We start from the raw sequence: 27096 nt of genomic DNA, 5'->3' as shown, positions 1-27096 counted from the left end.
AGGCGGGAGACTAGACAAGAAATAATACTTTAAAACAATTACCTCCTCAAAACTGAAAGGTCCTCTTCTTTCCTTGTCTGCATTACCAAAGTACCACTCCTTCTCACCCTCCCTCTTCATGTCTGGTGACGCTTCCAGCACGTTGCTCTGTGGAAATAAAGGTTTCTGTTTTGATGCAGCAAGACACATTTTTAATGGAAATGTCCCAAACCACAGCTACTCGGTACCTTCAGGAAGCCAAGAAATGAGGAATGGCTAAAATCAGATATACGGTACATAAGTGTAAAAACGTGCTTCTAACACCAAACCCTCCTTTAACAAGTGACTATGTTTTATAGCTTGGCAAAGGATAAAACAAACAACTTAAGCATGCAACAACTGTACAAACGTGCAGGCTTTTGTTTTAATAACATACTTCGTAGAGTTTAGATTTAGGCTCTTAAATGATTTAAAGAATTTTTACATTTGGGTTATTACAGAGCAAAACTGTCAATGGAGCTTCAGTTACTCAAAAGACTGCAGCTTTTACCTGAAGTGGCACAGTAGCTCTGCTGGTATGCAGATGGGCCAGCGTGAGCAGGTCCACCAAGATCCGAACACCATTTGAATCCATTACATCCTTCACATTTTTCTGCACGACAAAAATACGGACAAAAAGTAGGTTATATAACAATTGTGCGCAAAACTGCAACGTTTTTTTCGTCCTCTCTTTTCACAGTTTACCTTGTGAAGAATGAGCTTGTTGAGGAAGAGGATGAGTCTGTCCCTTTCCAGCTTGTCTGTACACTATAACAGAAATATGTGAAGATATACTGACAGAAATCAAGAGTAAAATCACTTCCATTAACAGATTGTCTGCACATACCCGGTCCAGCATGCCCACAATGTATTTTGTATCCGAGAAGGGACCAATCTCCTCGAAGCACTTGCCGTAGACTATTGCAAGTGCCTGCAGGCACAGGCACTTCATTGTGATTTTGGGTGTGAGCAGAAAACGATGGTAGAGTTCATTGAAGAACTCATACCTACAAGCATAGAGGACATTTTACTTTTCCCATCTCGTGAAAAAATTATTTTTTATGTGTGGCTGCATTATCTTACGATCGCTTGATGGCATTCGATTCTTCGTTTTCATCTTCCTCCAGCAGCAGACGCAGATAATAATCCCCTATTTTTATTTCATCAGAAAGGCACTCATATTTCACCTGCAAAAAAACACGAGTCAAACTATGAAACCATGTTAGAACCGGACCTGTATGTTTCTGTGGATTTCACAGCAGAACGTCACATATCATTAGATGGATTACAGACTTCTAAACAAAAAGAAACAAGATGTCACAGAGTTATGCCCTGAAAGAGCACGAACCTCAAATTCCCGGTGGTTCCAGGAAATGACGGTGGCGTTGCCGAGCTCGCGGTCCACATTAAAAGCACGCATCTCGCCCTCCAGAGCGTCCCGCAGCTCCTCCCTTGTTTTAAGGTTCCAGATGAGGTTGGAGCGAGCATGGTCAAGCTGAAATCTTTGCCAGAGCAAAAAGACAAAAAGGATCAAAATGACTGTGTAAAAGACTAAAAGTTGAATATTTTGTTAATCGAGCTGCAAGTGGAGCTGATCAATAAAAGCAAACTAGCTCAGAGCAGGTGAAGTAAGCTAAAAATGTCTACCTGTAATAAAAAAGCTCCCAGTTTGCTTCAATCTTAATTCTCTGCCTCCTCTTCCTCAGGATGACAGGCTTTTGGTTTGGATTCTGAAACCAAACAACAAAACACACTCGTTACAAATCTGCTAGTTTGTTACGATCAATATTTGCTCCCAGTAAGACTTTTTCAACTGGTTTCAGTTTAAGAAATGGAAAAGTTAGAATGACAACAACAATGCAAACAAATACTGAAAGAAGAAAAACTTATAGGGATGTGGGAAGTTGGCTAAAACATGGAAACAAGATGGGACCAATATGTTTTGTAATTTTGCCAGTCTTTGGCTTGATCATTCTTTATGAATGCATCCAAAATAAGAATGACAAATATTAATTTAGCAATTCTTTTTTTCAAAATAATGTTTTAATGCAGTTCAACTATTCCTATTATCTTTTTAACAACAAAGATTAAAAAAAAAAAACTTCATGCAATCTCAAGAAACGGTGATAAATATATAAGTATTAGTTGGGCATATGGTGGATAGTGGCTGCTGCTCTGGTTTGTCTGCTTTGTCACGAGTCTCAGACTGGGCATGGTCTTTAATTATTCATGAACAAAAGCCCTCAGGCATAGGGCTGAACAATTAATTGCGTTTGCAATAATATCGCAATATAATAAAACGAGATTTTGTAATTGCAAAGGCTGCAATTTGACTGGTCACGTCATCTGGTTCTGTGACTTGCGAGTGAGTGGAGTAAAGCAGAGCAGGGAGCAGGAGACGTCTTTAACCAGTTGCACAATGGCGTCAGGCTCGACAGAAACTGATAAATCTGAAAGTTTGGTACCAAAGAGCGGCAGCACGTTCGTTGCTTGGAATTATTTTGGCTATAAAAAAGAAGACGCTGCGCAACGACATGTATTGTGCAGAAACTGCCTTGCTGCTGTTGCTACCTCTCGAGGTAACACCAAAAATCTTTATCAACACTTAAAAAAAACACCACAAAGCCACTTACGATAGTTACATGACTAGAATGCCAACGACCAGTGCTTCAACTTAAAGTAAGCAAAGTACCAGCTGACAGGGATCACTGACCAAACTGGTCGAAGGTATTACTCCATATGAACATGATTCAAAATGGCACATGGAAATAACTCGAGCAGTAGCATAGTTCATACTGAAAGACATGATGTCCATTAATATAGTGACCAAGCCTGGCTTTACAGCTTTGGTAAACACAATGGATAAGAAGTACAGAATGTCCTCACGCACACATTTTAGCCAAGTTGCTACCCTGGAGCAACATAAAAAAAAAAATACAGAAAGAGAGTTGCAGCGGAGCTGAAAATAGTGAAGTTTTTTGCAACTGAAACAGATTTATTGCTTGTGTTCTTTGAAAAATACATAAGAAGCCATTGAAAAATAATTGCATATTAAATTGCAATATTGAGGTAAAAAAAAAAAAGGCAATTAAAATATTTTCCAAAATTGTTCAGTCCTAGGCAGCACATGAAAGTTAAACACTAAAGTTCAGTCAGTGTTTGTCCCTAGAATTAACCTCTGATTTAGGCAAGACGATACCCTCTAGAATACATTTACTATTTTTGTGGATGGTAAATTGGCATTTGGTCGAGAAAAAAGCAGAAACAGACACTCAAGATGTGACATAAAACTGGAAAGTGGATTGTTTAAGAATATTTCAATAAATACACCTAATTTTAAAAAGGTGAATCCCATTAGTTAGTCCTACTTACCAAGTTGTTTCTGTCCTGCTGCATTGTTTGACAGCAGACAAATCATGACAGCGGGGGAGTGGGGCAGAGACACAGAGAGATTATTGTTCCTCAGATCAACAAATGAATCACAAGTGCAAATTTTGAACACACATACATACATACATACATATTCTATTATATTACTATAATTTAATATTTTAGATTTTAAAGATTATCATTTGTGTCCTACTCATTTACTAATTAGCCAACAGTTCATGATTTACACAAAAAGATGGGGGTGATGAGAAACATTTAAGAAAGCAAGCAAATCAAACAAATATTTAACTAAGATATTTTAGTTATTGAAAAGTATAGCAGCTAAAAACTAAACATTAAAATGCAGAAACGACAAAGAATAAGCACCAGCAACCCAAGAGTTTACATAAGTAACTTTAAAAGGTGTTTTAATTGAGTTTTCCTCTGGACAAAAAAAAAAAAAAAAGTTTTGAATTTTAACACCTCTATTACATTTTGCACATAAATACAAAAGATCATGTTAAAAAAAAAAAAAAAAAAACACCAGAAAAAAAAAAATCTTGTAGACACATTTTAAAAGCAAAGTCACACGTTTCCTGAATAAACCAGCGAGCACCGGAGCAGACGTTTTCCATGCAAACTAAAACAACTGAAAAACAGCAAACACGTTTTTCTCTGCAGTCGAGCTCAGCATCAGCAGACAAAGTCAGCAGCAGTAATTTAACGACAGGTAGATCGGTGCTTTAATAAAAACTAATAAATTCTCACCTCCTTCTGAGCGATGCCCATCTTATCTCTCCAGTGCATCAGCACCAGGTCAGCTTTCTCCTTGGCAAACTTCTCCACCTCTTTGGCTGCTTTACCTGCAATCCGCTGCCACTCGGGCACCTTATTGCGATTTAGCAGATCCTACGACAAAAATAAACATGGCTTCACTCTTCTATTCAACTTTACAAAAATATGCAGATGTGTTTGTTGAAATACCGAAGCAATTTTTAAGTTGTCACGAATGTGCATCCGGTCTAAATCCTTCTCTGGAACTGAGTCAGGACTGTCCAAATAAGCTAACAGACCTGTTGGCTGTGAGTATGGAGGAGAAGAAAAACCATTAAAATATAAAGAGTGTTAAAGTGCTTTAGCTCTAAGATAATCTTGCATCTACGTTATTATACTGAGCTTTTAGCATGAGCGTTGGAGACACAGCAAATATGTGCTTCAACATCTGAAAGCTGAGAGGAAAGCTTACAAGGATCCTTTTAAGAAGGTTCATGGCCACAGGGTTCTCCGCTGTCCACAGCCCCACCAGGTGACGACTCAGTTGTCTGATACAAAAACAAAAATGTGACGTTGAGTTTTATTTACCAACTGATGGGTCTCGATGTTAAATTACATGTTTGTTATGAGCGACAAAAAGAAAAAAGTTTCAGTGAAGGACAAAAACGTAACAGAAGTGCATTAGTGAGACGACCTGTTGGTAAGCATCCGCTGATCTGCGCTGATGGTGAACAAAGATGTGTGCAGGTGTCTTGGCAAAGCCCCTTCACTCAAAGCCAGCTCTTGCATCTTCGTGGCTATTTCTTTATCACCTTCCTAAATTTAAACAAAGTTCAGTGGAGAAGATCAAGAGCTCTGAGATAAAGCTACAGTCAAACACTCGAGTCATTGAACTGCACAGCTCTTTGTTACAGAACGACTGACCTCAATAATGGCTTTCATTACCAGGCCTGCTCCTTTCACTATTGCCATGGACGGATGCTAAAGATAAGAGCAAGTAGAGTCAAAACACTGCACCAACAACTTAAGTTACTCTATCACAACTTATTTTTCCAATGTTTGTTTATCCAACCTGGAATAGCTTGAATAATGTCCGTCCATTGGAGGCAACCATTTCAAGCAGCATGTCGAACTGCTGCCCGTCAGTGGTTTCACTGTAGGGGGCGCAGAGGGCAAAGGTCAGGAAGTCTAACAAGGAGCTGATGACCAAAGCTCCCGTTCCATGATCCTGGAAAAACAAAAAGAAATAGGAGATTAGGAAAACTTAAAGATAAATAAATAGCTAAGATGAATTATTAAAACGTACAAATTATACAAACAAGCTACTTCGTTTTTCAAACAGGGCTGATTTCAGTGTGTTTCTGACAGCATCAAAGACATTTAAGGTTTATGGATTTAAAAAAACTGATACCGATATACGACGATAATATCGTGCATCCCTAGTATTTTATTTTACGTCTATCGACTGCACTGTATTTACCACATTAGTGATGAATTTTTCAAGAAGGTTATCCAGAAACTTTTTGGAAGACAGAAGAGACGCCTTGTTCAACTGCTCTTGTCTCAGGTCATAATCATCATGCATTGGCTGGAGAGAACGAAAACAAAGACTTTTACTTACAGAGCAGGACAAAAATCAGTAAAACGTAACAAATGCACTATAATCCACAGTGTGTTTAAATAAATGCAGATATCGAGTGACTGAGTTTATACTTACACACATCAGAGCACAGAGCATGTCTATAGCAGCATGAGTCACACTATTGTTGTTCCTTTTTAAAGCTTTCACAGTTTTCACTCCCAATTTTTCCCTAAACCTGGAAATATAAACAAAATTAGAGATGAAAATCCAAACAAAAACATTACCTTACTTTGATAAAGTCAACGCCATTAAAAAGTACAACATACAGGAGGTCTGGGGTTGGAAACACAAATAATCCATTGCTTCAAAAGTGACTTGTTGTTTCTTTTGTTCATCAGACATGTATTTAAAGTGTATGCTTAAACTGATCAACGCACTGGGATTCTGTGAGAGAAACAGCAAGCTACGCCAACAATGAATTTTAAGGAAAACCAATTTTGACTCATTACAAATTACAAAGAATAAACGGCAAATAACAGTTCCTCTCATACATCTCAGTGACCCTGAAAGACTGGGTGTGCTTGAACAAATACAGAAATGATCAAAGTGATTAATGAGAAGTGAAATGAAAGGACAAAACAAAAAGATAAAATGCTGATAGAAGGACAAGACAAAATTGAGGCGGACGGTTTAAGTGATTAAAGTGAAGCGATGAAACCTCACTTCTGATGTGCCTGAGATGAAAGCAGCGCAAAGATAAAAGAGATGAAGGCTTAAAGCTAAAATAAAAAAAGACTGAATAAGATCAAGAATGATTTAAAACAGACAGACAAAGGGCAGACTGGGATGTATGGATTCATATTTACGCTGCATCTGTGAGTCCAGACCCATGACCAGACCTTGGAATGACAGAGCATGCCCATTATCAGCAGCTCAGCATAAGTAGATTTTGTTAAGAATTAAAAGAAGGTGAGCAGAGCAATAAATGTGCTAGAGTCTTACTTACTTAGGCAGCTGAGTGAAGGCCTGGAAACCTGCCTTGGAGGCCACCAGGCGACGAATGGCCTGAAAATGGCTTTCAAGCTCAGCGTTCGAAGCTGGCAGCTCAGCCTCTTGAGATAAAAGAGACATGATGGCATTGTTGATGAGCTTCTCTTTGTTCTCTGAGAAAAGACCCTGGATTTACAAAAAGACAAGATGGCCATCAGAATATAAAGTTTTGCACATTTAGAATTTACTGTAGGTCAAAATGGGCAAATAGATTAAAATCAAAGTGAGCCTGCTCACGTCTTGGGTTACAGCATGCAACACTCCACTGTAGGAAATGTTGGCATTGAATCGGAACACGGCATCTGCGAAGTTTCCACCTGAACAAAGACAAGAAGGGAAAAAAACAAATTAAATTTTGACTCAACATGTTCATAAGAGAACGGTAAAAACTGGGCAATTGGTAATGATCTAAAACTTGAATAATTGTGTATATTTTCAGATATTTTCTCCAAAGAAGAGTGGGTTTCAGTGTATATTAAAATCTTAGTTTTAATACAATACAGTAGTCCCACGCTACTTCACGGTTCGTTTATCGCGGATTCGCTCTATCGCGGTTTTTCAAAATAAGATTGGACACGACACACAACTGGCTGATTGATGGGTGAGTTGCACAATCGGCATGGAGTTTTTATTTAAAATAAATTATTTTAAATTATTTAGCACCTGCTGCATCTTTGTGTAGCCCATACTGCAGGATAAGCTTCCTGCTGCAGCTGATCAGCTGTTGGCCGTGCAGGGCGGAGAAGTGGGCGTGGCCAAGAGCGCTTGCAGGTGGCAAAGAGCAGAGGAGGCAGGGAGTTGCAATCGTGACATTCTGTGCTCTTTTCATGTTGAGAGTTTATAAACATTGTTTAGAATATTGCAAAAGTGTGGAGAGGGTTTAAAATGCCTTTATATATATATATATATATATATATATATATAAACTACCAAAGTAGAGCTTTAGTTTGTCCTTCAAGAAACCCAAGGAGCTACTCCTGAGGACAATTTGAGAAAAAAAAAATAATGGGGAAAAAAATGGTACTGTGCAGGACATTTGTATAAAAAGAAGTGCACGTCCTCAAAAAACACCAACCAGCTTTAATAGTTCACGTCTAAACCAGTTTAAACATACGAGATAAAATCCAGCTGCAAATCTGACACTGAAGGGCTTTGACTTACTGGGAGGTGCAGCCAGAAATCTGAGGTGCACACTCTCCACCTCCTCATCAACAGGCATGCTCAGCAAACCCCATCGCTGCCCTCTCTGCGTGGGGGCCATCTTGACACATACGTCCCTATTGCCCGACGCACGGACTCCATCAAGGAGGCTGGCTAACAGGGAGTCTCTGCAGACGTACAAAGAAACTAATTCAGACATAAACACATAAGAATGATGTGTCCACAACAGATTTAAAGACACAGCAAAAGCTCATCCACAAGCAAAGTAATTTTATACATGTGGGAAAATGTAAAAAAGAATGCAATTAGCTTGTGGTCAAAATCCCATAAAAACCACCCACATGGATAAAAATCTAAAGCAAGCACAGAAAAGATTTATGTTTGTGTACCTTTCAGTAGAGGAATACTTCCTGATCTGGCCTCTGATGAACTCTACTGTAAACACCTGAGGGTTGTCTACATCACAGATGAGTGCAAATACCTGAGGAAACACAAGACGGTACTATAGCAACAAAAACACAGTAGTAGGGTGGATCAACTTATATACACCTTACGTAATCAAATGTTTGTACTATAGTGGTTCAACTACTACACAAACTATGTAGTTCAAATAAACTTTATCAAGTTCATAAATTACAGTGAGACAAAACAAGCGTTCAACTTTATGACGTTACGATAGTTGAGTTATGGCTCACCTCCCCAAAGGGTTTGATTGTGACTATGTTGTACGAAGCTGGGTCTCTCTCCACCAGACATGTTTCCGTGAGGGCGAGGATACGCTTCACTGGCTCCTGGAAGAGACCCGATCGCACCAACATCATAATACTAATAATGATTAAAATGCATAAAAATCTACTTAGTCATCAATATGACTTGAAATTTAATATTTTCCCATTGAAAAGGCGAAGACACAATCAGGTCGTAAATTTAAACCTTTCATAAAGAAATATCCCCTCAGTAACAGGAGCATGAGAAACTGACAAGTAGCTTAAACAATTTACTTATAATAAACATCACCGTGTAACATTATAGCAAAAAACGTGACTTCTAGAAAGCCACATGTAGTAGTATATTGTAGTATACATCTTTAAATAATGTACAAGTGGACAGAATATCAGCTTAAAATCCCTTAAATAAAGAAAATAAGTAAAACCTACAAATAATGTTTTTGTTATATGGAAAAACAACAACATTTACGAGACCTAGTATGAAAAACTGCAAGAGTTAAACCAAACTTGGCAAATACACATCTTGTTTCAAGGTGAGCAAGTTTATCCAAATAAAATGAACTAAAATGTAGGAACACACTTGAGTTTTGTGCATCAAATAATGAGCAGAAAAGTGTTTTGTACAACTTATAAAGTAACATTACATATTTTATTATTTGAATATAAACTGTCATCATTATATCAGTTTATACCAATCCTTCTCAAATAGTGGGGCGTGCCCCCAGGAGTAATGCCAGGGGGGGCGCATGTGACCCCGGGGAACATTTTGCAACACCATTCTCATTGTGTCAGGGTGCGTTCGGCAACTGTTTGCTAAAATCCAGCAACTCTCAGGCTGACTAATAATAAAGTTATGAACAAATATGTCTGTCTTGTCGTTTGGGGAGCCATGCTTGAACCGTGTCGCTGTGACACCTCCTCAGCTGGTGACGCTCTGGATGCTTGTCACCCACAGCACGCAGCAACAAAGAGTATAAACTGAAAGCGAGAGCGACACCTGCCCCCTCTTTCTTCTTTCGCGTTGACATCATTTTTTAGTTTGATCGATTGTCAAAGCACAAGTTTGATGTTTTTTTTATTTGTTATAAAACAGATGTTTAACAAATGTTAGGACTCTATTCTTTGCTAACAAAATATATTTTATCATTAAACAACTTGTCAGGTCTTGTGAGCGCACCCCCCCCCCCCCCCCGCCCGCTCGCTCGCTCTTTGCAGCTTCTCTGCTGTTGCTGCTCTGAGACCAAGACCAGGTCCAGCTAAACATTGAGCAGGAGCTGAGAGTTGCAGGATCATGTTTCAAAAAGCTGTGCACTGCAAAACGTGCTCATTGTAGCCATTAATCCTGACTTCCTCATTTAGATTTAAAAAATTTTAAAAACAGCAAAAAATGTTTAATTCATGTTTGTTTTGTAGGTCAGTGTTGAATATAACACTCCTGACTTAAAATGTTGCTGATCAATTTGAATTTATTATTATTTATTGATTGTATTTAATTTGATTGTTCAGTATCAAATGGCCAAAAATGTTTACAGTTTAAAGAGATATATATATTTTTTTATTTCAGGCAAATTGATGCACTTTAAGCCTTTTCTGTTACAGACTATAAAACAATGTGAATAATCTTTGTTGTAAGTTGATCTATATTTCTTTATTTATTTATTTAATGTTAATAAGGGTACAATGTTGTGCAAAGGCGTATTTATAACAATTTTTTAGACAAATTATACTGTTTACAGTCGCGGCGGAGAGTTGGGGGGCACGAAATGTTTACTTCTTCCTGGGGGGGCGTAACCAAAAATAATTGAGAAGCACTGGTTTATACTATTGGGTCTATTTCAACATTTTGAAAAATAAAACAGCTGATTTTTTTTCTTTTCTTAATGGACAAAATTTAGTTTACAAGTCACAATAAGCTCGATTTTTAACTGCTAATAAGATTGCGTGTGTTCTTAAATCTGAATAAACACAGCTTTCACAAACTTAAATGGTGCAATCTGCAAACTCTAACTACAGGTTTATATACAGACTCTACTTTGATGACCACAGAGCACAAAGAAAAAAAAAATGTAAAAAATTATAGTGTGTTCTAACCGGGTGTCGAGTTGTGATCTTCTGCACCACGAACTCAGCCAGAGAAGTGATGCTTTCGTCTGAGCTGTATTTTCCCAACCTGTCCGTCACAAACCCCTCAAAGCTCAGAGCCTCCTTCCTCACACGTAGCATGATGCCAATGAAGTTTCCAGCATGTTCTATGGCGCTGCGAATTATATCATCCCGATGCTCAGAGGCAAACAGATGCTAAAGAAAGACAAATTTAAACATTTTAACTTGGCAAAGTAAACATAAAATGGATCTGATGCATATGCATACACACAAACACAAATATCAATGTTATGAATACGTACTAGCCTGCTGAAGCCACCGTAAACGATGCAAAATCCTCCCTGGTAATCAGAAACCTCGACAAAGCCCTCAACATTTCGATAATCATAGGAGCACACCACTCTGTTAGTGTGGGGGTCGATCTGGTCGATGCCACCAGGTGTCACCTCTAAACTCACAGGCTTCCGTGTGTCGCTCCAGTGATGCTTGTAGCAGTTGTAACGCTGTGAAATGTGTAAAACACATTTGTAGACATTCGACATATGGTGCATAAGACTGCAAAGACTGCTTACTCAAACAAATAGACTTCATTTTGATGTTTCTTCTCATAATAAAGTCAGAACTTACCCTACCAGTTATCTTCCCCTCGGAAAACTCTGTTCTGAATCTCTGTAAATACAAAAACGCAACCACAACAGACCTGTAAGCTCTTCCAATCATTTCGATGTAGCAGCCACAAACAAATTACTTTTAACAAGAAACACTCATTCTTCTTACTCATTGTTGTGTTTCACAACTACAGTCAACCAAAGGATAATAATTAATGTACAATCAGTGTTTCTACTCAGTGACATTTTCAATCAGTGGGATAAATTAGCTCCAGCTTTGAAATCTTAAAAAGGAGAATGTTGATGGCATCTGACCAGTGCTTCTGTGAGCAGCTCTGTCCGGTGCTCTGTGGAGAACTTGAGCGTTTCTGACTTCTTGCCGCTCCCTTTGCGGAATGTGAGGCTGAATTCTGTACCCTGACCTTTTCCTACAGGACCAATACCACAGATGTCTCCATAAGGCCACTGAAAAAACACAAGCCAACAAAGCATATTAACACACAGGTAAGAAAAAATGTTTTGCCTAAAGTTCTTTATCCTTGTATTTTCAAAACATAAATATATATTTATTGATAACTGAACATTACAAGTAGAGGAAGCAAGAATCATCTTTACAAAAGTGATAATGCCTCATCAAAAATGTATAAACTATACAACAGCATATACATAACTTTTTAAGAACATGCAGTCAGTTCACACAAAAAAGGGAAGATGCTATTGTCTGTTTTTAATTTATTGTCATATTTTAATCAGGATAAAGAAATGTGTACTCATATACTGTGCAGTGTACCTACACTAAAATCCTAAAGCAACATTTCCAAAAAGCTGTTACACGACTAAAATAAAGGTAGATAAAACCATTTCAAATGTGGTGTTTATTATAAATACACAAATAGCAGCAGCAGAATTAATTCCTAGATATAGCACATTTGCTGCATCCTGGGGCATGAAAATCATGTATTATATACAGTAGTCCCTCACTTATCGCGGGGGTTACGTTCCAGACACTCTCGCAATAGGTGAAAATCTGTGAAGTAGGGACATTATATTTGTTTTAGTGTATATATATATATATATATATATATATATATATATATATATATATGAAGGCTTTATAAACCCTTCCCACACCCTTGCAATGTTCTTAATGTTCTAAACTCTCTAAGTGCTCTAAAAGAGCACAGCGAACGAGAGCAGACAGACTGATGCTAGGTTACCGAGTCCCGGGTGCGGGCTGGCCATCAAGGCTCAGTTTGGGTCACACTTGATTACTTAAAATAAACAATCCATGACCGCTCCTGTGGCTCACTCTGGTATAAGACGGGACTCACCCCACCCCCTCCTTTCTTTTTCCGAGGCGGTCTGTTGCACGCCCACCTGTTGTGTGTCTCTGGGACACAATGGGAAAAGACGGACCCCACGCCCACCCACTCCTTTATCTTTCTCTGCTGTGACAGACAGCCTCGGAAAGAGAAAGGAGGAGGCGCAGAGGAACAAATGTAGAATATCAGAGAAAATGCTTAGGTGGAAAAATAAGTCTGAATCAGTTTTTTTTTTTTTTTTTAAAGAGTGACTGAGTGTGGCTCACTCAGGTATAAGACAGATATCCCCGCCCACTCCTTTCCCTTTTTGAGGCTGTCTGTCACAGCAGAGAAAGAAAAAGGAGGGGGAAGGGGTCTGTCTTTCCCCATCACCTCTGCTGTGACAGAGCCTCAGAAAGAGAAAGGAGGGGAAGAGGGGGTGGGGTCTATCTTTCCCCATCGCCAACCTTGTGTCGCGTACAATCTTACGTTGAAAACCCGCGAAAGAGTGAGTCCACGAAAGTCGAACCGAATGGAACTGTATTGAGGGACTATTGTATGTAATATTACTGTCCAAATAATTTTATGACATGAACCACTGTCAATTTTTAAACTGAAGTTGTGTAATGACTGCAGCAATCCATTTTGGTCTTGGTCTCAGTTGAACTAGCTGACAGTCGACAGAATTAAACAATTTCTCAAAGTGAAGTTGCTCAAAATCGATTTACAACAGTAAAAAAAAAAAGAAAACATTGCTCATAACGTTTCCCCAAAACCCTTCTTCAAAAAAAAAAAAAAAAAAAACTGAATTATTGCTGTAACATGTTTGAGGATGAGCACAAGACAAACATATACAGTGGGGCAAAAAAGTATTTAGTCAGCCACTGATTGTGCAAGTTCTCCAACTTAGAAAGATGACAGAGGTCTGCAATTTTCATCATAGGTACACTTCAACTATGAGAGACAAGATGAGGAAAAATAATCCAGGAAATAACATTGTAGGATTTTTAAATAATTCATTTGTAAATTATGGTGAAAAATAAGTTTGGTCAGTAACAAGCAAGCAAGATTTCTGGCTCTCGCGGACCTGTAACTTCTGCTTTAAGAAGTTTTTCTGTCCTCCACTCATTACCTGTACTAATGGCACCAGTTTGACCTCGTTGTCTGTATAAAAGACACCTGTCCACAGCTTCATACAGTCAGACTCCAAACTCAACCATGGCCAAGACCAAAGAGCTGTCGAAGGACACTTGGAAGAAAACTGTAGATCTGCACCAGGCTGGGAAGAGTGAATCTACAATAGGCAAGCAGGTTGGTGTGAATATATCAACTGTGGGAGCAACTGTAAGAAAATGGAAGAAATACAAGACCATTGATAATTTCCCGCGTTCTGGGGCCCCATGCAAGATTTAATTCCATGGGGTCAAAATGATCATGAGAATGGTGCGCAAAAATCCCACAACTTCACAGAGGGACCTGATGAATGATCTGCAGAGAGCTGGGACCAAAGTAACAAAGGCTACACACTACACAGAAAGGGACTCGAATCCTGCAGTGACATGCGTGTCCCCCTGCTTAAGCCAGTACATATCCAGGCCCGTCTGAAGTTTGCCAGAGAGCATATGGATGATCCAAAAGAGGATTGGGAGAATATCATGTGGTCAGATGAAACCACAATAGAACTTTTTGGTAAAACTCAACTCGGCGTGTTTGGAGGAAGAAGAATGCCCAGTTGCATCCCAAAAACACCATACCTACTGTCAAGCATGGGGGTGGAAACATCATGCTTTGGGGCTGTTTTTGTGCAAAATGGGACAGGACGACTGATCCGTTTTAAAGGGAAGAATGAATGGGGCCTTGTATCATGAGATTTTAAGCCAAAACCTCCTTCCATCAGTGAGAGCATTGAAGATGGAATGTGGCCCGGTCTTCCAGCATGACACTTATCCCAAACATACCGCTCGGGCAACGAAGGAGGGGCTCCGTAAAAAGCATTTCAAGGTCCTGGAGTGGCCTAGCCAGTCTCCAGACCTCAACCCCATAGAAATTTGTGGAGAGAGCTGAAAGTCCGTGTTGCCCAGTGACAGCCCCAAAACATCACTGCTCTAGAAGAGGTCTGTGTGGAGGAATGGGCCAAAATACCAGCTACAGCGTGTGCAAACCTGGTGAAGACTATAGGGAAATTTTGACCTCGGTCATTGCCAACAAAGGTTATGTTATAAAGTATTGAGTTGAACTTTTGTTATTGACTAAATACTTACTTTCCACCATAATTTACAAATAAATTATTTTAAAATCCTACAATGTGATTTTCTGGATTATTTTTCCTAATTTTGTCTTTCATAGTTGAAGAGTACCTATCATGAAAATTACAGACCTCTCTCATCTTTCTAAGTAGGAGAACTTGCACAATCAGTGGCTGACTAAATACTTTTTACCCCACTGTATGTCCAGTTTGTGCTTGTAATGCTATACAATTAATTTTAAAAGCCTTATGAAGGCAGGAGCGGCAAATTCCACAACCGCCTGTGAGGCGCTGATGCCAACGTAAAGAAGAACCTCCTATATGATCATAGCGCGCATGTGAGGAACATCTCATATATACCAACCTGATTTGTTACTTCTAGTGTAGTAGGGTTGTATGTGGTAATGCCATGTGTCCCCACTGAGAAGACTCGCTTGTATCTGCAACAAAAGACGGAATAAGTCACAAACACGGTCCAACTGCACACAGAAGCAACACCTAGAACAGTACAGGCAGTCACGCCAACATCAGCATTAAATATGGAGCACAGAGTGCATGAGTGACGAAACATTTTGTTACTTCTAAATGTCCTTTAGCTTACTAAAATACATTTATTGTAAAGAAAATGTCATTACAGTCCCTGTAGGCTGAATATATAATAAAATCAACTATCCGTAGGAATCAGTCACCATGTTCAAAATTAAATTTCTAAACATTTTTGTAAGCCAAAGAATGAGCTGAAGTACAGAATGACCTCACTGACAGCCTATGTCAACACGTCATCAATCATACACAGTAGCAAACTGAACAACAAAGCTTCAATGCTTGCCTTTACCATTTGTGGTATTATAGCTGCTACTTCCTTTATCTATATTTGTTGATTCTTTGACAAATATTAAAAGTACTTTGACGTAGGCTGCATTAGCAGTTCTGAAATGAGTCAGACACTAAAGCAGAAAAAAAGTATTCAATGAAACAGTTATGAAAGTGAAGCTCACACACACACGGTAGGAAGGAAGTGTGGAAAACTGTGTGTGTGCACGTGTGTGTGTTTTACTGTGTGAATATCTGTGTAACTGAGCCAACAGGCATGTCTGTGTGGTTTGGCAGCAGTTCTAGTTGTCATGTTTGCCTAGGTTATAACAATCTGCTGAGTGATTAAATCATGAATCAGAGTGATTAAAACTCAGTAATTTAAGGGTTTTGGTGTATATTTTAGATTGTAACGTGTAACTCCAAAGAGGAGTAAGTTAATACTGTATGTGCATCTGTGCTGTTAGCCTGCACACAAAATATGCTGACTTGGCTAATGTCCTTTTGTACATCCTCATTAAGTGTGGATAAAAGAGATCTGCTGGAGTTACCACTTCAGCAGCTGTTATGCTACTAAGAGGCTGAGTGTGAGAAAATAAAATTGAAGTTTCCTCTACGTAATGCATTTTAGTTGATTGTGAAGTGACAAACAGAAACAGCCAGGACAGACAGGGTTCTTGCACAAGGTTTTCTACAATTACACCAAATGTTTTATTTGTAGACACCATTGTTAAATTGATGGCTGAAATTAGGCTGACTAATTTATCTTTCTGGCCTATTAAACAGTACTTATAGGATGTTTTATAATCTATCAGAATAAAATCAATTTGCAGACGAGGGCTGTAAAGTATCTGCTATCACAGTTGCAAAAACGTCTTCGCTCCAGAGACTATTTTTGTAAAGCAATGTCCATCCATCCATTATCTTTTACCCGCTTCTTCCTTTTCGGGTCAAAGGGGTCACTGGTGCCAATATCCAGCAATCACTGTGAGAGAGGCAGGGTACACTCTGGACATGTCTCCAGTCCATCAAAGGGACACAGAGACAAACGAGACAAACAACCATTCACTCTCTCACTTAGGGACAATTTAGAGTTACCAATCAGCCTAACATGCATGTTTTTTGTCTGTAGGAAGAAACCGGAATACCCGGAGAAACCCACGCATGCACAGAGAGAACATGCAAACTCCACCCAGAAAGGCCCCCTGGCCGGGATTTGATCTAGCGACCTTCTCGCCGAGGGGCGACAGCTCTACCAACTGTGCCACCGTCATTTATTTCAGTTCCGTGTTTAAATGTCAAAGCACCAGCCTAGCATGCTGTTGCAACCAAATAAAAACAGCTTAAAACAGTAAAACTTAAACAAGCCAAACACAAACATGTAACACATCAATACATTGACATTTGTAAATGCAGCTTCCTCTCTGCACCAATTCTGACTCCACCATACAGATATATTGGAGCACAAACACTGAGACCATGCCTCTTCCTTTATGTCTTGACTTCAGTTAAAAAGGCTGACTTGAACTGACTGTCAGCACCAAGCTAGTTAATTATTCATCCACTGTGAGCCAAATTAGTTCCAGTCTATTTTAGTACTTGGATAAAATCAAAAGGTCCATAACCAGTGAGTTTGCAAGGCTGTTTTTCTAAATGTGTGCCTAAAATGTATCCACTTAGATGCAGTTTGCCTTTGAACCTAACAGAATAAATGACCAGGATGTGAATAAAAACACTGTCTCTCTCTAGCTCATTCAGTTTGACCAAAGTTAACTTGCAGACTTTGTGCAAGATTCTCTCTCAAATCTTATTTAAGTGACACCAGCTGAGATATTGCAAATCACATTGCGGCAATTCTAATTTACATTTCGTCCAAGATATGAAAATCAGCCTGTAGAAACCTGAACCACCTAAGGTCCTTTTAAAACAGTAGGTGTACCACACTGGCACAAAGAAACAGACTCTGCATTGCTGTTCTCTTTAAGACTGCAAGCCAGTTGTGTCAGAGTTGAAGGAGTGAAAATCACCTTTGCAGATAACAGTGGTAAATCCATGTTTCTGGCTCTGCTTTGCTCCAAAACCAATTCATCACTGTAACAACCTCCACTGTAGCTCATGTTTATGAGCAACAAATCAGTTTTGGCAATGCTGATTTATTTTTGTACTTCCTTCCACACAAAGTATCAAAATACAACTAAAGTGCATCAGTCCTGCCTTAAAGGAAACTGCACAAATCACGTCATAATTTGTTCCTTATATTAATTTATTGCAAAACTAATGCACAGAAAAGAACAAGCTTTACGGATATAAAGTAGCCATGATGAACGTGTGCAGCTAAACTACACAGCATGTGTTTAAAGCTCTTCTTCCGTTCAAATGTTTCATAATGTATCATATTAGGCAACTTCCTGTACTGGAATCCTAACTGCCTCTCCTTTTTCAGCAAATTATGCCCCATTTCTCACAAATAATGACAAGCTGCATGAGTGTAACACAAGATTATGTTAGACAAGATAACAGCGTAACTGAAAGAAAGCTTAATACTTTACTAGACCACTTAAAAAAGGAGCACAAGTAAAAAGACACATCATTTTCAAAGATCATTTTACCCTAGGTAGAAAGAATAGTAAAGCATATCTTCTATACTTTCATGATAATTTATTGTTTCAGTTAGTCATGTCAGTAACACAGAGGTATGAAGTATTTCAAAGGAGTGTAAAAGTATATAGAAAACATTATGACCTGATATTCTCCATAATAACACTCACAAGACTTAAATAAACCCGATCACTAACACAAACAGATTATAATCCAACACTCAGGAGCAGCCTGAAATTGTAAAGTGTGATGAAGCAATAAGAAAAGAAAACATCTAAACACTTTCTCTTTCCATTGACAGATTCATTACAATATGTTTGACCCAATGTACATCTGCTCCACCCAACCTCTGCCAGCGCTGCCAGCATTTACACTAATGAAAGTGACTGTGGTTGAATGAGTCTGCTAAACATGAAAACTATACCCAACATGCTCTAAACTCAGTTTCTGTTTCATTTCTTGCTGCTCTTAAGAGTTGTCCATTCTTGCTAACTCACACCGTTTTGTGCTTTCTATCATTTTTATTTTGTCTTTTCTGCCAGTAAAGTTAACATTTAACACGGAAATCTCTTGGATTTCTATCAGAAGCTCCAGATAAACAAAGCTGTATACTTTAGTACCAACATTAACTGGTTAACGGTCAGAAAGCATATGAACTAATTCAAATAAACCACCATGATAGTCTTAAACTGTGTTACTGTATTCCTTGGACATACTTCATACATCAGTGCTGCCCACTGTGACAGGAAGCATTAGCAGGATGAATCTGTGATGACCGCTAATGCGCTGCAGCACTGCTTAAGTTACTCCAGTCAATGGGAGACTTTAATGGGGGAGACATTTTGAAAGCAGGTATTGGTAATCTGACCCGACCAGCTCACTGCTCAAACTGGAGCCTGTTCATTCTATTAGCAACAAGGACCTCCCAAGTATCTGAAGGATAGTTTGGAATATATTTGAAAAGACAGAGAGGAAGGTCAAAGAGGAGATCTATGGATGCAGATATAGAGGACATGGAGTGAGGACAGAGTGATGGAGGAGGATGACTCGCTGTGGAGAGCCTGAAGAGGGAAAAGCCGAAAGAAGAAGAAGTTTGGAATATATTTTATCCATTGACAGAATTCACATAGTACTGTATGTTTACATAAACATTCTTAAACATATATATTAGCCCGGTTTTTTTTTTTGTTTGTTTGTTTTTTCACAGCACAAAAAGTAAAAGAAAACTAATTTTAGATTTCAAGAAAGAAAAGAAAAAAGATTTGGAAGAAGGTGTATTTAACAGTCCAATATAACTGCTGTTGTATAACACCGAGTAGCTTGTAAAAACAAGAACAGTCAGTTGTTATCCAAATTAAGATGAAATATAGTATTTACTATTTATTTTTCACTGACTATAACTACTGCAAGCAATGAGTTACCATCTGTAATTTTACTAGAATTTACCATGTGATATAGCGCTGGCCAGGGTTACTAAAAACAGCTTCCTATGCAATATGTTGCATCAGCAAATACCCAGATGTCTGGCAAACAGAACTTTGAGTACAATACATTGTTATAACCATGGATTGCACAGATAAATTAAAAAACAGCAGAAAAATAGTATCCAAAGCATTTTTGCTAAATGAATTGCAATAGTGAGGCCAATATGCTGACAATCCTCATATGCACAGTATTTGGTTCTTGCTGTTTCCAAAGCCGATTACTCAGAGACAGAAATGTGATCGTTGGATTTGATTCTGTAGTTGTGTTGGCTTTGACTGGACTAATGAAAACAGGAGTACTTACATCTATTCAAAACACTTTGTTGGAGGAAACGGAGCAGCAGAGGAGCACCCTGGTCCCATAGCAGTGACTGAAGTCCCTGAACATATCTGCCTATCCATCCATTATGTTTTACCCACTTTTTCTTTTTGTGTCATAAACTAACAGGAGAATTAACATCTTTTTTCAACCCACCTGTGCTAATTCGTCTCTTTAAGCACTTAATTGAACAAATGTTTGTAATTGAACACAAAAAGAATAAGTGGCAAGATAAAACTTTTAAAATGCTAGAGGTCCAAAAATACCATCACCATCCTGGCATTCTCTTCCTGGAGTATTGTGAAAGTCTAAAAGTGGTTTGTATCTAAAACTAGCTAAACAATGGAGAAAACTTACATTTGCGTTCTGTTTCCAAACCAGAAACTGATTGTGGTAATTAAGAGAACTTGGAACTTGTATATTTTTAAAGAACATTTTCACTTTTGAAAAACAGAGTAAAAGAACTGATAGCTAGCAGCTAACGGCTAACACTGGCTAACAAAGAAGATAAAAGAAACAGCTGGCAACATCATTCTTCATCCTGTCGCCGAAAACCTTTGCAATACATATCGAATCAAAGACGTATCCTTTTTCTGTCATCTGTGCTCTTTTTCAACGAGGCAAAAGAGCACAAATCAGCACGAAAACACTGGGAACGCCACGCGTACCTTTTCATCAATTTGGCCAAGTTGACGGTCACTGAAAGTCCCCTGCATTGTAGCTAGCACTTGAGCTGTGTATTGCTGTATCCTTTAATATATTCCACATCTTCGTTCAAGCTCACATGGACAAAAGCACTTATGCATGAGGTCTGCTTGCCTGACATCCGGGACTTTGGGGATTCATCCCTGATCAACACAATTAATAGGAGCTACATCTATAATGCTGTGTAGAGCTGATGTGTTTACTGTCTGGGCTACTACAAAATACAAATGACTATCAATGCATAGATGTCACTTTCAAAAGATCTGGTTCTGTCCTCTGAGTTTTATTCACTATAAAGTCCAGTAAAACCGCAGACAGCCATTTGAGGACCTCTTATCCCCAGCTACGATAAGGACAGGAACACAAAGGAAGCACAGAGTCAGTCGTTTTAAGATGTCCCCAAAACTTTTGAGCCAGACAAGTAAGATTTGTGGTTCATTTTGTAGAGCATTATGAGGTGAAGAAGGTGTAAAACTAACAAACAAACAAACAAAATTGAGACTTACTTTCCCCTCCAGGAGTGCTTGGTGGTGTAGAAACAGGCCAGGTCTTTGTTGTCTTTGAGGACATTCATCTTTTCCCAAGACCTAAAACACAGAGTTAGACTTACAATTAAGAATATTTTAATATAGAAAATTAGAGATTTTAGGTTAAAACTATTGAGATGTTTTTATTTGATTTTGTTATGCCAAAGTCAACCTGAAGCATTCATACAGACGGGCGACGAAATGAAGATTCATCACAATCTGCTGGCTTCCTTAGATAACTTTACTAATTGACTTTTTATGTATGCTAATGTTTTTGTACAGTGCCCTGAGACAACTTAAATTATGACTTGGTGCTAAAGAAACTGAATTGAAATTGATCTTTACAAGCAGATCGTTCTCAAATATTCCAACATATGATGGCACAAACTTCCCAGGGTCATTCATTTCAGCTCAGAGAAAGTGTTTCCCACCAATGCCCCAGCTTCATAACCCTGTAAACAGCTATTATCCAACAACAGAGAAGGAGGACATGCCTCTACAGCTCACTGATTCCACAGATCCAAGCTGTAGCATCAAATTAGACACTAGCACATGACTTGCAATTTATCACCAATGTGCATTTTTTTTTATCTCACTTTTTCTTTTTTGATTGGATTATTGCAGAACCTTCTTTGACAAGAGTTGCACTGACAAGACGACTGTGATACAATCCAGCGAAGACAATCAGATACAAAACAGTGCAACAATGAACCAGATAAGTAGTCAGTGATCAGTGTTGGTAAGCACATGTCTACCTGTCTATTTTAAGTAAAACAAATATAATGTAAGATCACAATTTACCTGCTGAATTGTGATCTTACATTATATTTGTTATACTTAAAATAGACACGGTTAAATCATGAAATGGTACAGTGTGATAAAGCAAGGTAAGATAGTAGCAAGCAAAAAAAAGCACAAAAAAAGGGACTCTTCTTCTACATGCAGAAATTAGCTGGCAGCTGCACTGTGACAAGGGGAACCTGTGTCAGCACTCAGCCCGGATCCTGGAAAAATCCAACTACAGTTTTCCTTCCTGTCCAATTCAGTGAGACAGCAAACAGCACTATGCCAAAATAAACCCCATTTATTCATTCCCTGAAGAGACAAGTGCAATTCAAGTCATTTCATAAGGAGATTGGGGGAAAAATGTTCAGAATCTTGTTTAAATGTTGATTTATAAAACTGCATGCGTTGTATGCTTGTTTTCCATAGTTTGCTCTTTGTGGCAGCAGTTGAGTACTTTTTTTAATTTCATTGCTGGTTTGAGTTGTGACGAGTGTAAAAAAAGGTCAGAACAATGCTACGATTGAGTCATGTGATTGCCCTTCCCAGTTCTTCCCTGAATACAAACAATCTGCATCTCACTTGAGCTACCTTGACAGTTTTCTATAAAAAGAAATGCAAAATAAAAACAATGGCTAGAGTTCCCACAAACAGGACACCAAACAAAAGAAAGCTGTGATTGTTGTCAACTACACAGTCCTGCATGAAACATTTAAAAAGGTGTAAATTAAATTTTGTCTCAGCGAACGTTGTATTCTCACAGCTGTGTAGGAGGTTCAATCACTGGGAATCACTGGAAAACTACCTCAGCATCAGTGAGGACAAGGGTCAAACTGTCATGTGCCACTTCAACCGTGTATGGCCCTGACTTTTTTTTATACGTCTTATAAAATCCCATTTAAACAGATGATACCAGTAAAACAAGACAAAACCAATGGTCCACAAAACATAACACACCTGGATGAGTGGATTTGGACTGTCAGGATTATTAAAACATTGTATTTGTAAATTCAACTAGTCAAGACAAAGTAAATCACAAGTAAATATACTTAGTTTTATGTATTTGACAGTCATATGAAGCCATCAGTCCTCAACAGGAACTAATCAGGAATTTACCCACTTCATCAAGCAGATTATATGCTAGCAAAATGTAACACACACAAATGTAAACTAAGTGCCACAAGACGCGTTTAAAGGCCCAACTGTGATCCTAAAGCCCATTTGTGGACGTGCACTAGCTCCCAATCCGTCCAGTAAATCCACGACAAACAGCATTACAGTTACCTGGCAATAAAGAAGCTAGCCCAGTTCTGTTTCATTGCAGCAGGCCTTCGCGGTGTACTGTCAGGCTAAAAACAAACACAACTGCACTCTTTTTGTGATGTCGACACGAATGCGCCACCTACCTAGACCCAGAACAATACTCCAAATACTTCTGTTATCAGCGTTTGTTTGTTAAATGCATTTTAAAGGGGTTGTGGCGGGCCAATGTTGGGTTAGCCACAAATTAGCCGCTAACTAGCATAGTATGTGTCTGAGCGCTGGAGTTCAGTCAAGCAAGCGCGAAGAAGAAGGGGAAAGTGTCACGCGCCGGCGGGTGCATTTACCTGTTAATTCGCTAATGGGTGTTAATTGTAACCGTTCCTCAGCCCCCCCGCCGTTCACAGTTCAGCCAGTGCTTCGGTTCCGCCGTACTCCCACCCCCCTCGACAAGACTCAGGACGCTGCCATGTTCCTGACACCAAATAGCGCTCTACTGAGCAGTCGCGAGGCCTGCCTGTCATGCGGCTATCAGCTGATTGGTTTGTGTGGAAAACGAATCACCCAGCGACCTGACCCAGGATCAGTCGTTAGAGGTTTCTTTCTGCGTTTGAATGGATGGTTACTAACCGAGCCGACCTCAGAACAGTATAGTAGTGGTGATGGGAATTCCGATTCTTTTCTGGGATTCAAAATATTTGGCTCAATTTACCAGCAACGTACGACTCTTTTAGCTCCCTAACAGCTCAGCAGCTACTATTTTTACCTGTTATGTCAAGTATTGATATTTAATTATTATGTGTGCATGCATGCGTGTGCATGATACCAGTATTGTTCAATTTTCTTTCTAACTCCTCCCCCTCACAACAGAACTTATTTCAGTTAAAAGAACGAGTATATTAAGCTGGCTCGGTCGCAAGCGACTCATCTTCATAGAGCTGTCATAAATAAATGGAAAAATATTAAATAAGCTAAATAACCAACAAGTTCATTCAGTACTTATTTAAAAGTTGGAAATACAAAATGCATCACTTACAACCACCTAATTGTGGTAGTCATGTCACAAAAATGATGCTTGATAATTCCACCAAATCTAAATTAAATAATGAAAAACATTTTGTAGTTTCCCCTTACTTTTGTAGTCAGTTATTTATCTGCATTTTCTTTTTGGAAAATATGAGTTTACAAGTTGAGGGTTTACAAAGAATGCTTACATGACAATTTTTTTATGAGTTATGTCAGGGAATAAAAGATTATTACTGATATGAGTAACATAAAATAAAACTTTTCTGCCATCTATGGACACTTTTCCATTGGTGCACCAGTACTAAACATTCACAAAGGATAACTCACACTGCTTTAAACTATCAACACACACACCTGCTTAGGTGGACAAATGAACAACACCAAGCAATGTTAGAGACAAATGAGATACAAAATAGTTCCTTTGCTTTGATGATGGTAAAGGTTCATTGTTGAATATGTTAATTATTGCTCAGTAACTTGTATATAACATGTAATAACCTAAAATCAACAAATATCAAACCATTTGTCTTTATCTCTTGTCTAATTTAAACTACTTTTCAAAACATTTTATTGTTTTACTTGCCTTTGAGGTTGTAGCCTTCAATGTATGCTATATTTGTCATGTTAATGTTAAGGTTTCCACAAAAACATTGCACTGACTACCTTTTTTGTAGTTACATTTATATTTAAGAGTTTCCCAAAGATGTCCTTACTTCAGCTGTGCTTTGACATAAAGGAAAAGTCAGACAACCTGCTGAGGAATATTGATGTATCAACATTTATAAAAATACAACTTATCTGAGTCACAGATTTTCACCTATGACTTTAGATTACTGGTGTTCAGTCTTTGTCAAATTATAAGTGACTCACCTTGATTGAAGGTAAAAGTGAAACATCTTGACCTCTGTTACTGACTGATGTTGTACACCAAACCTGAGTGAAACTGCTCAGATTGGTCACGTTATAAGGCATCTGATTGAGTGACAAACCATGCGCTGCTCGTTAGTCTGATTCAATTACGAGAGAGAGAGAGAGACATGAGGAAAATAAAGGTTTTCTTCATTTTTTTCCTTTCAGAGTCTCAGTTAACAAGATGGAAAGGGAAGGGCTGTGGGTTGTATTGAGGATGAGAAAACTATGTCACAGAATCAGTTCAGTTCAGTTAGTGCCAATTCACAACAGAAGTCATCTCAGGGCAATGTACAGAAACATTCACATGCAAAAAAAGCAAGTTAATAATGTTATTTATCTGTGGAGCCAGGAGACTTGCTTTGAGTCTTAACTTCGTCGAATCTTTATCAACATTTTATTTGGCTCACATGATGTCAACTGAGCAAATCATAATTTTATTAAAATTACAATATCTAACAATCTTTTGAATACAAAAATATTTGAAACTTGCATACAGTTTGTAATAAAGATACTCAAACGTAATAAACTTGGTCGTTGCACTTTTTTCAAAGCCTTATACTGCCATCTAGTGGTCAATACTGCTCATTGACGCAGGCTCAACAATAGTTGCAGGCAATTTCAAGGTTCAAGGTTCTTTATTGTCGTACTAGCATCACATGTGGTACATGAAGTGGAAAGTCCCAGTTACACCCAAAATAGCAACAACAACAAAAAAAGTATAAAAAGAAACAGTATACAGTACAAGGATCTAAGATATACACTGAAAACTATTAATGTAAAATAATATGATATATTCAACAGCAGCCTGAACATGAACAAGTGTGTTTTGTTGTGAAAAATGTCAACTCAAAAGGGAAACAAAGTGCAATGTTGAAAGTGGGTGGAGGAGAACAACCAATTATCAAGAATTAACTGGGCATTGGGGCAAATCATCTAATGCAGCAGTGCTGTATTTCATAATTACGGAACAAAATATTGTTAAAGAATTTTTAAAAAGTCAAAAAAAAAAAAATGTCTGTACACACAGGATAGGGCAGATTTAGACAACAATTACTGTACAATTAGTGATCTTTAGGCCACCACACACTGTTGTAAACATCATTACTTTAATTCAAGAACACATCTAGAAAAGAGAAAGATGTAATGAGTCATGAAACATTTAAAGACAAACGGACAAATCATACATTATATCTTGTCGTTTCAGCTGACAAACTCTAGATTAAATAACAAAAATTTAACTAGAGTAAAACGAAAAATAAAACGTCAGTGCTTAAGCATGAACGATTTAGTTATGATAAAAGCGAGGTATATTTTCACAAGCAGCTTTTAATTCTCCTCTGCTTATTTTCGTTAACAATACGCTTGTACGTAGTACCATTGAACGCACCTCCCGTTACCAAGGTAATGACGCTTTATTCCGTTGCCTAGGCATTCTCGAGGCAAACACTAGCTGCATAGCTAGGCTAGCAGTTTATTACGATAATCTCACGGCTTTGGTGTAGCGTGAACTTAGCGTCTTTACAGAGTTAAAACACCCATTCAAGGAAGTTTACTAAATTTTTAATTCAGTAACTTAATTCTAGATTTTAATTCGCTCCCTGCGTTACCTAATTAGAGTCAGAGTCATCCTTTTTTGGATCAACTCCGATTACAAGCTATTCAGCCATCATGGTAAGTAGCTGCTGCGGATCGCGATGTTGCACACCTGTTTAGTTTTACACGTTAGAAAG

The 27096-nt window shown here is 38.4% G+C and overlaps 1 protein-coding gene across 1 annotated transcript in view; it reads right to left on the bottom strand.

Annotated features, from left to right (window-relative positions):
* The window catches only part of LOC119426690 (dnaJ homolog subfamily C member 13), a 34873-nt gene extending 11386 nt beyond the window's left edge, over positions 1 to 23487 (bottom strand). Inside the window, exons 1-28 of the mRNA XM_037694270.1 lie at positions 23453 to 23487; positions 21365 to 21445; positions 15304 to 15379; positions 11709 to 11858; positions 11413 to 11454; positions 11088 to 11288; positions 10774 to 10980; positions 8650 to 8745; positions 8344 to 8435; positions 7955 to 8121; positions 7031 to 7110; positions 6750 to 6919; positions 5879 to 5978; positions 5642 to 5749; positions 5234 to 5389; positions 5086 to 5142; positions 4856 to 4977; positions 4634 to 4709; positions 4372 to 4467; positions 4156 to 4296; positions 3391 to 3408; positions 1666 to 1748; positions 1367 to 1520; positions 1102 to 1205; positions 866 to 1025; positions 724 to 786; positions 530 to 631; positions 43 to 147 (exon numbers count right to left, since the gene is read on the bottom strand). Coding sequence (XP_037550198.1) covers positions 43 to 147; positions 530 to 631; positions 724 to 786; positions 866 to 1025; positions 1102 to 1205; positions 1367 to 1520; positions 1666 to 1748; positions 3391 to 3408; positions 4156 to 4296; positions 4372 to 4467; positions 4634 to 4709; positions 4856 to 4977; positions 5086 to 5142; positions 5234 to 5389; positions 5642 to 5749; positions 5879 to 5978; positions 6750 to 6919; positions 7031 to 7110; positions 7955 to 8121; positions 8344 to 8435; positions 8650 to 8745; positions 10774 to 10980; positions 11088 to 11288; positions 11413 to 11454; positions 11709 to 11858; positions 15304 to 15379; positions 21365 to 21445; positions 23453 to 23487 — 3042 coding nt within the window. The remainder of the gene's footprint in view (positions 1 to 42; positions 148 to 529; positions 632 to 723; positions 787 to 865; positions 1026 to 1101; positions 1206 to 1366; positions 1521 to 1665; positions 1749 to 3390; positions 3409 to 4155; positions 4297 to 4371; positions 4468 to 4633; positions 4710 to 4855; positions 4978 to 5085; positions 5143 to 5233; positions 5390 to 5641; positions 5750 to 5878; positions 5979 to 6749; positions 6920 to 7030; positions 7111 to 7954; positions 8122 to 8343; positions 8436 to 8649; positions 8746 to 10773; positions 10981 to 11087; positions 11289 to 11412; positions 11455 to 11708; positions 11859 to 15303; positions 15380 to 21364; positions 21446 to 23452) is intronic.
* Positions 23488 to 27096: the final 3609 nt, after the last annotated feature.

This window comes from Nematolebias whitei, chromosome 20 (assembly GCF_014905685.2).
Source record: "Nematolebias whitei isolate Nwh7 chromosome 20, NemWhi1, whole genome shotgun sequence".
NCBI lineage: Eukaryota > Metazoa > Chordata > Actinopteri > Cyprinodontiformes > Rivulidae > Nematolebias > Nematolebias whitei.
The sequence above is the reverse complement of the archived record's forward strand: the minus strand, read 5'-3'. Positions and strand labels throughout refer to the sequence as shown.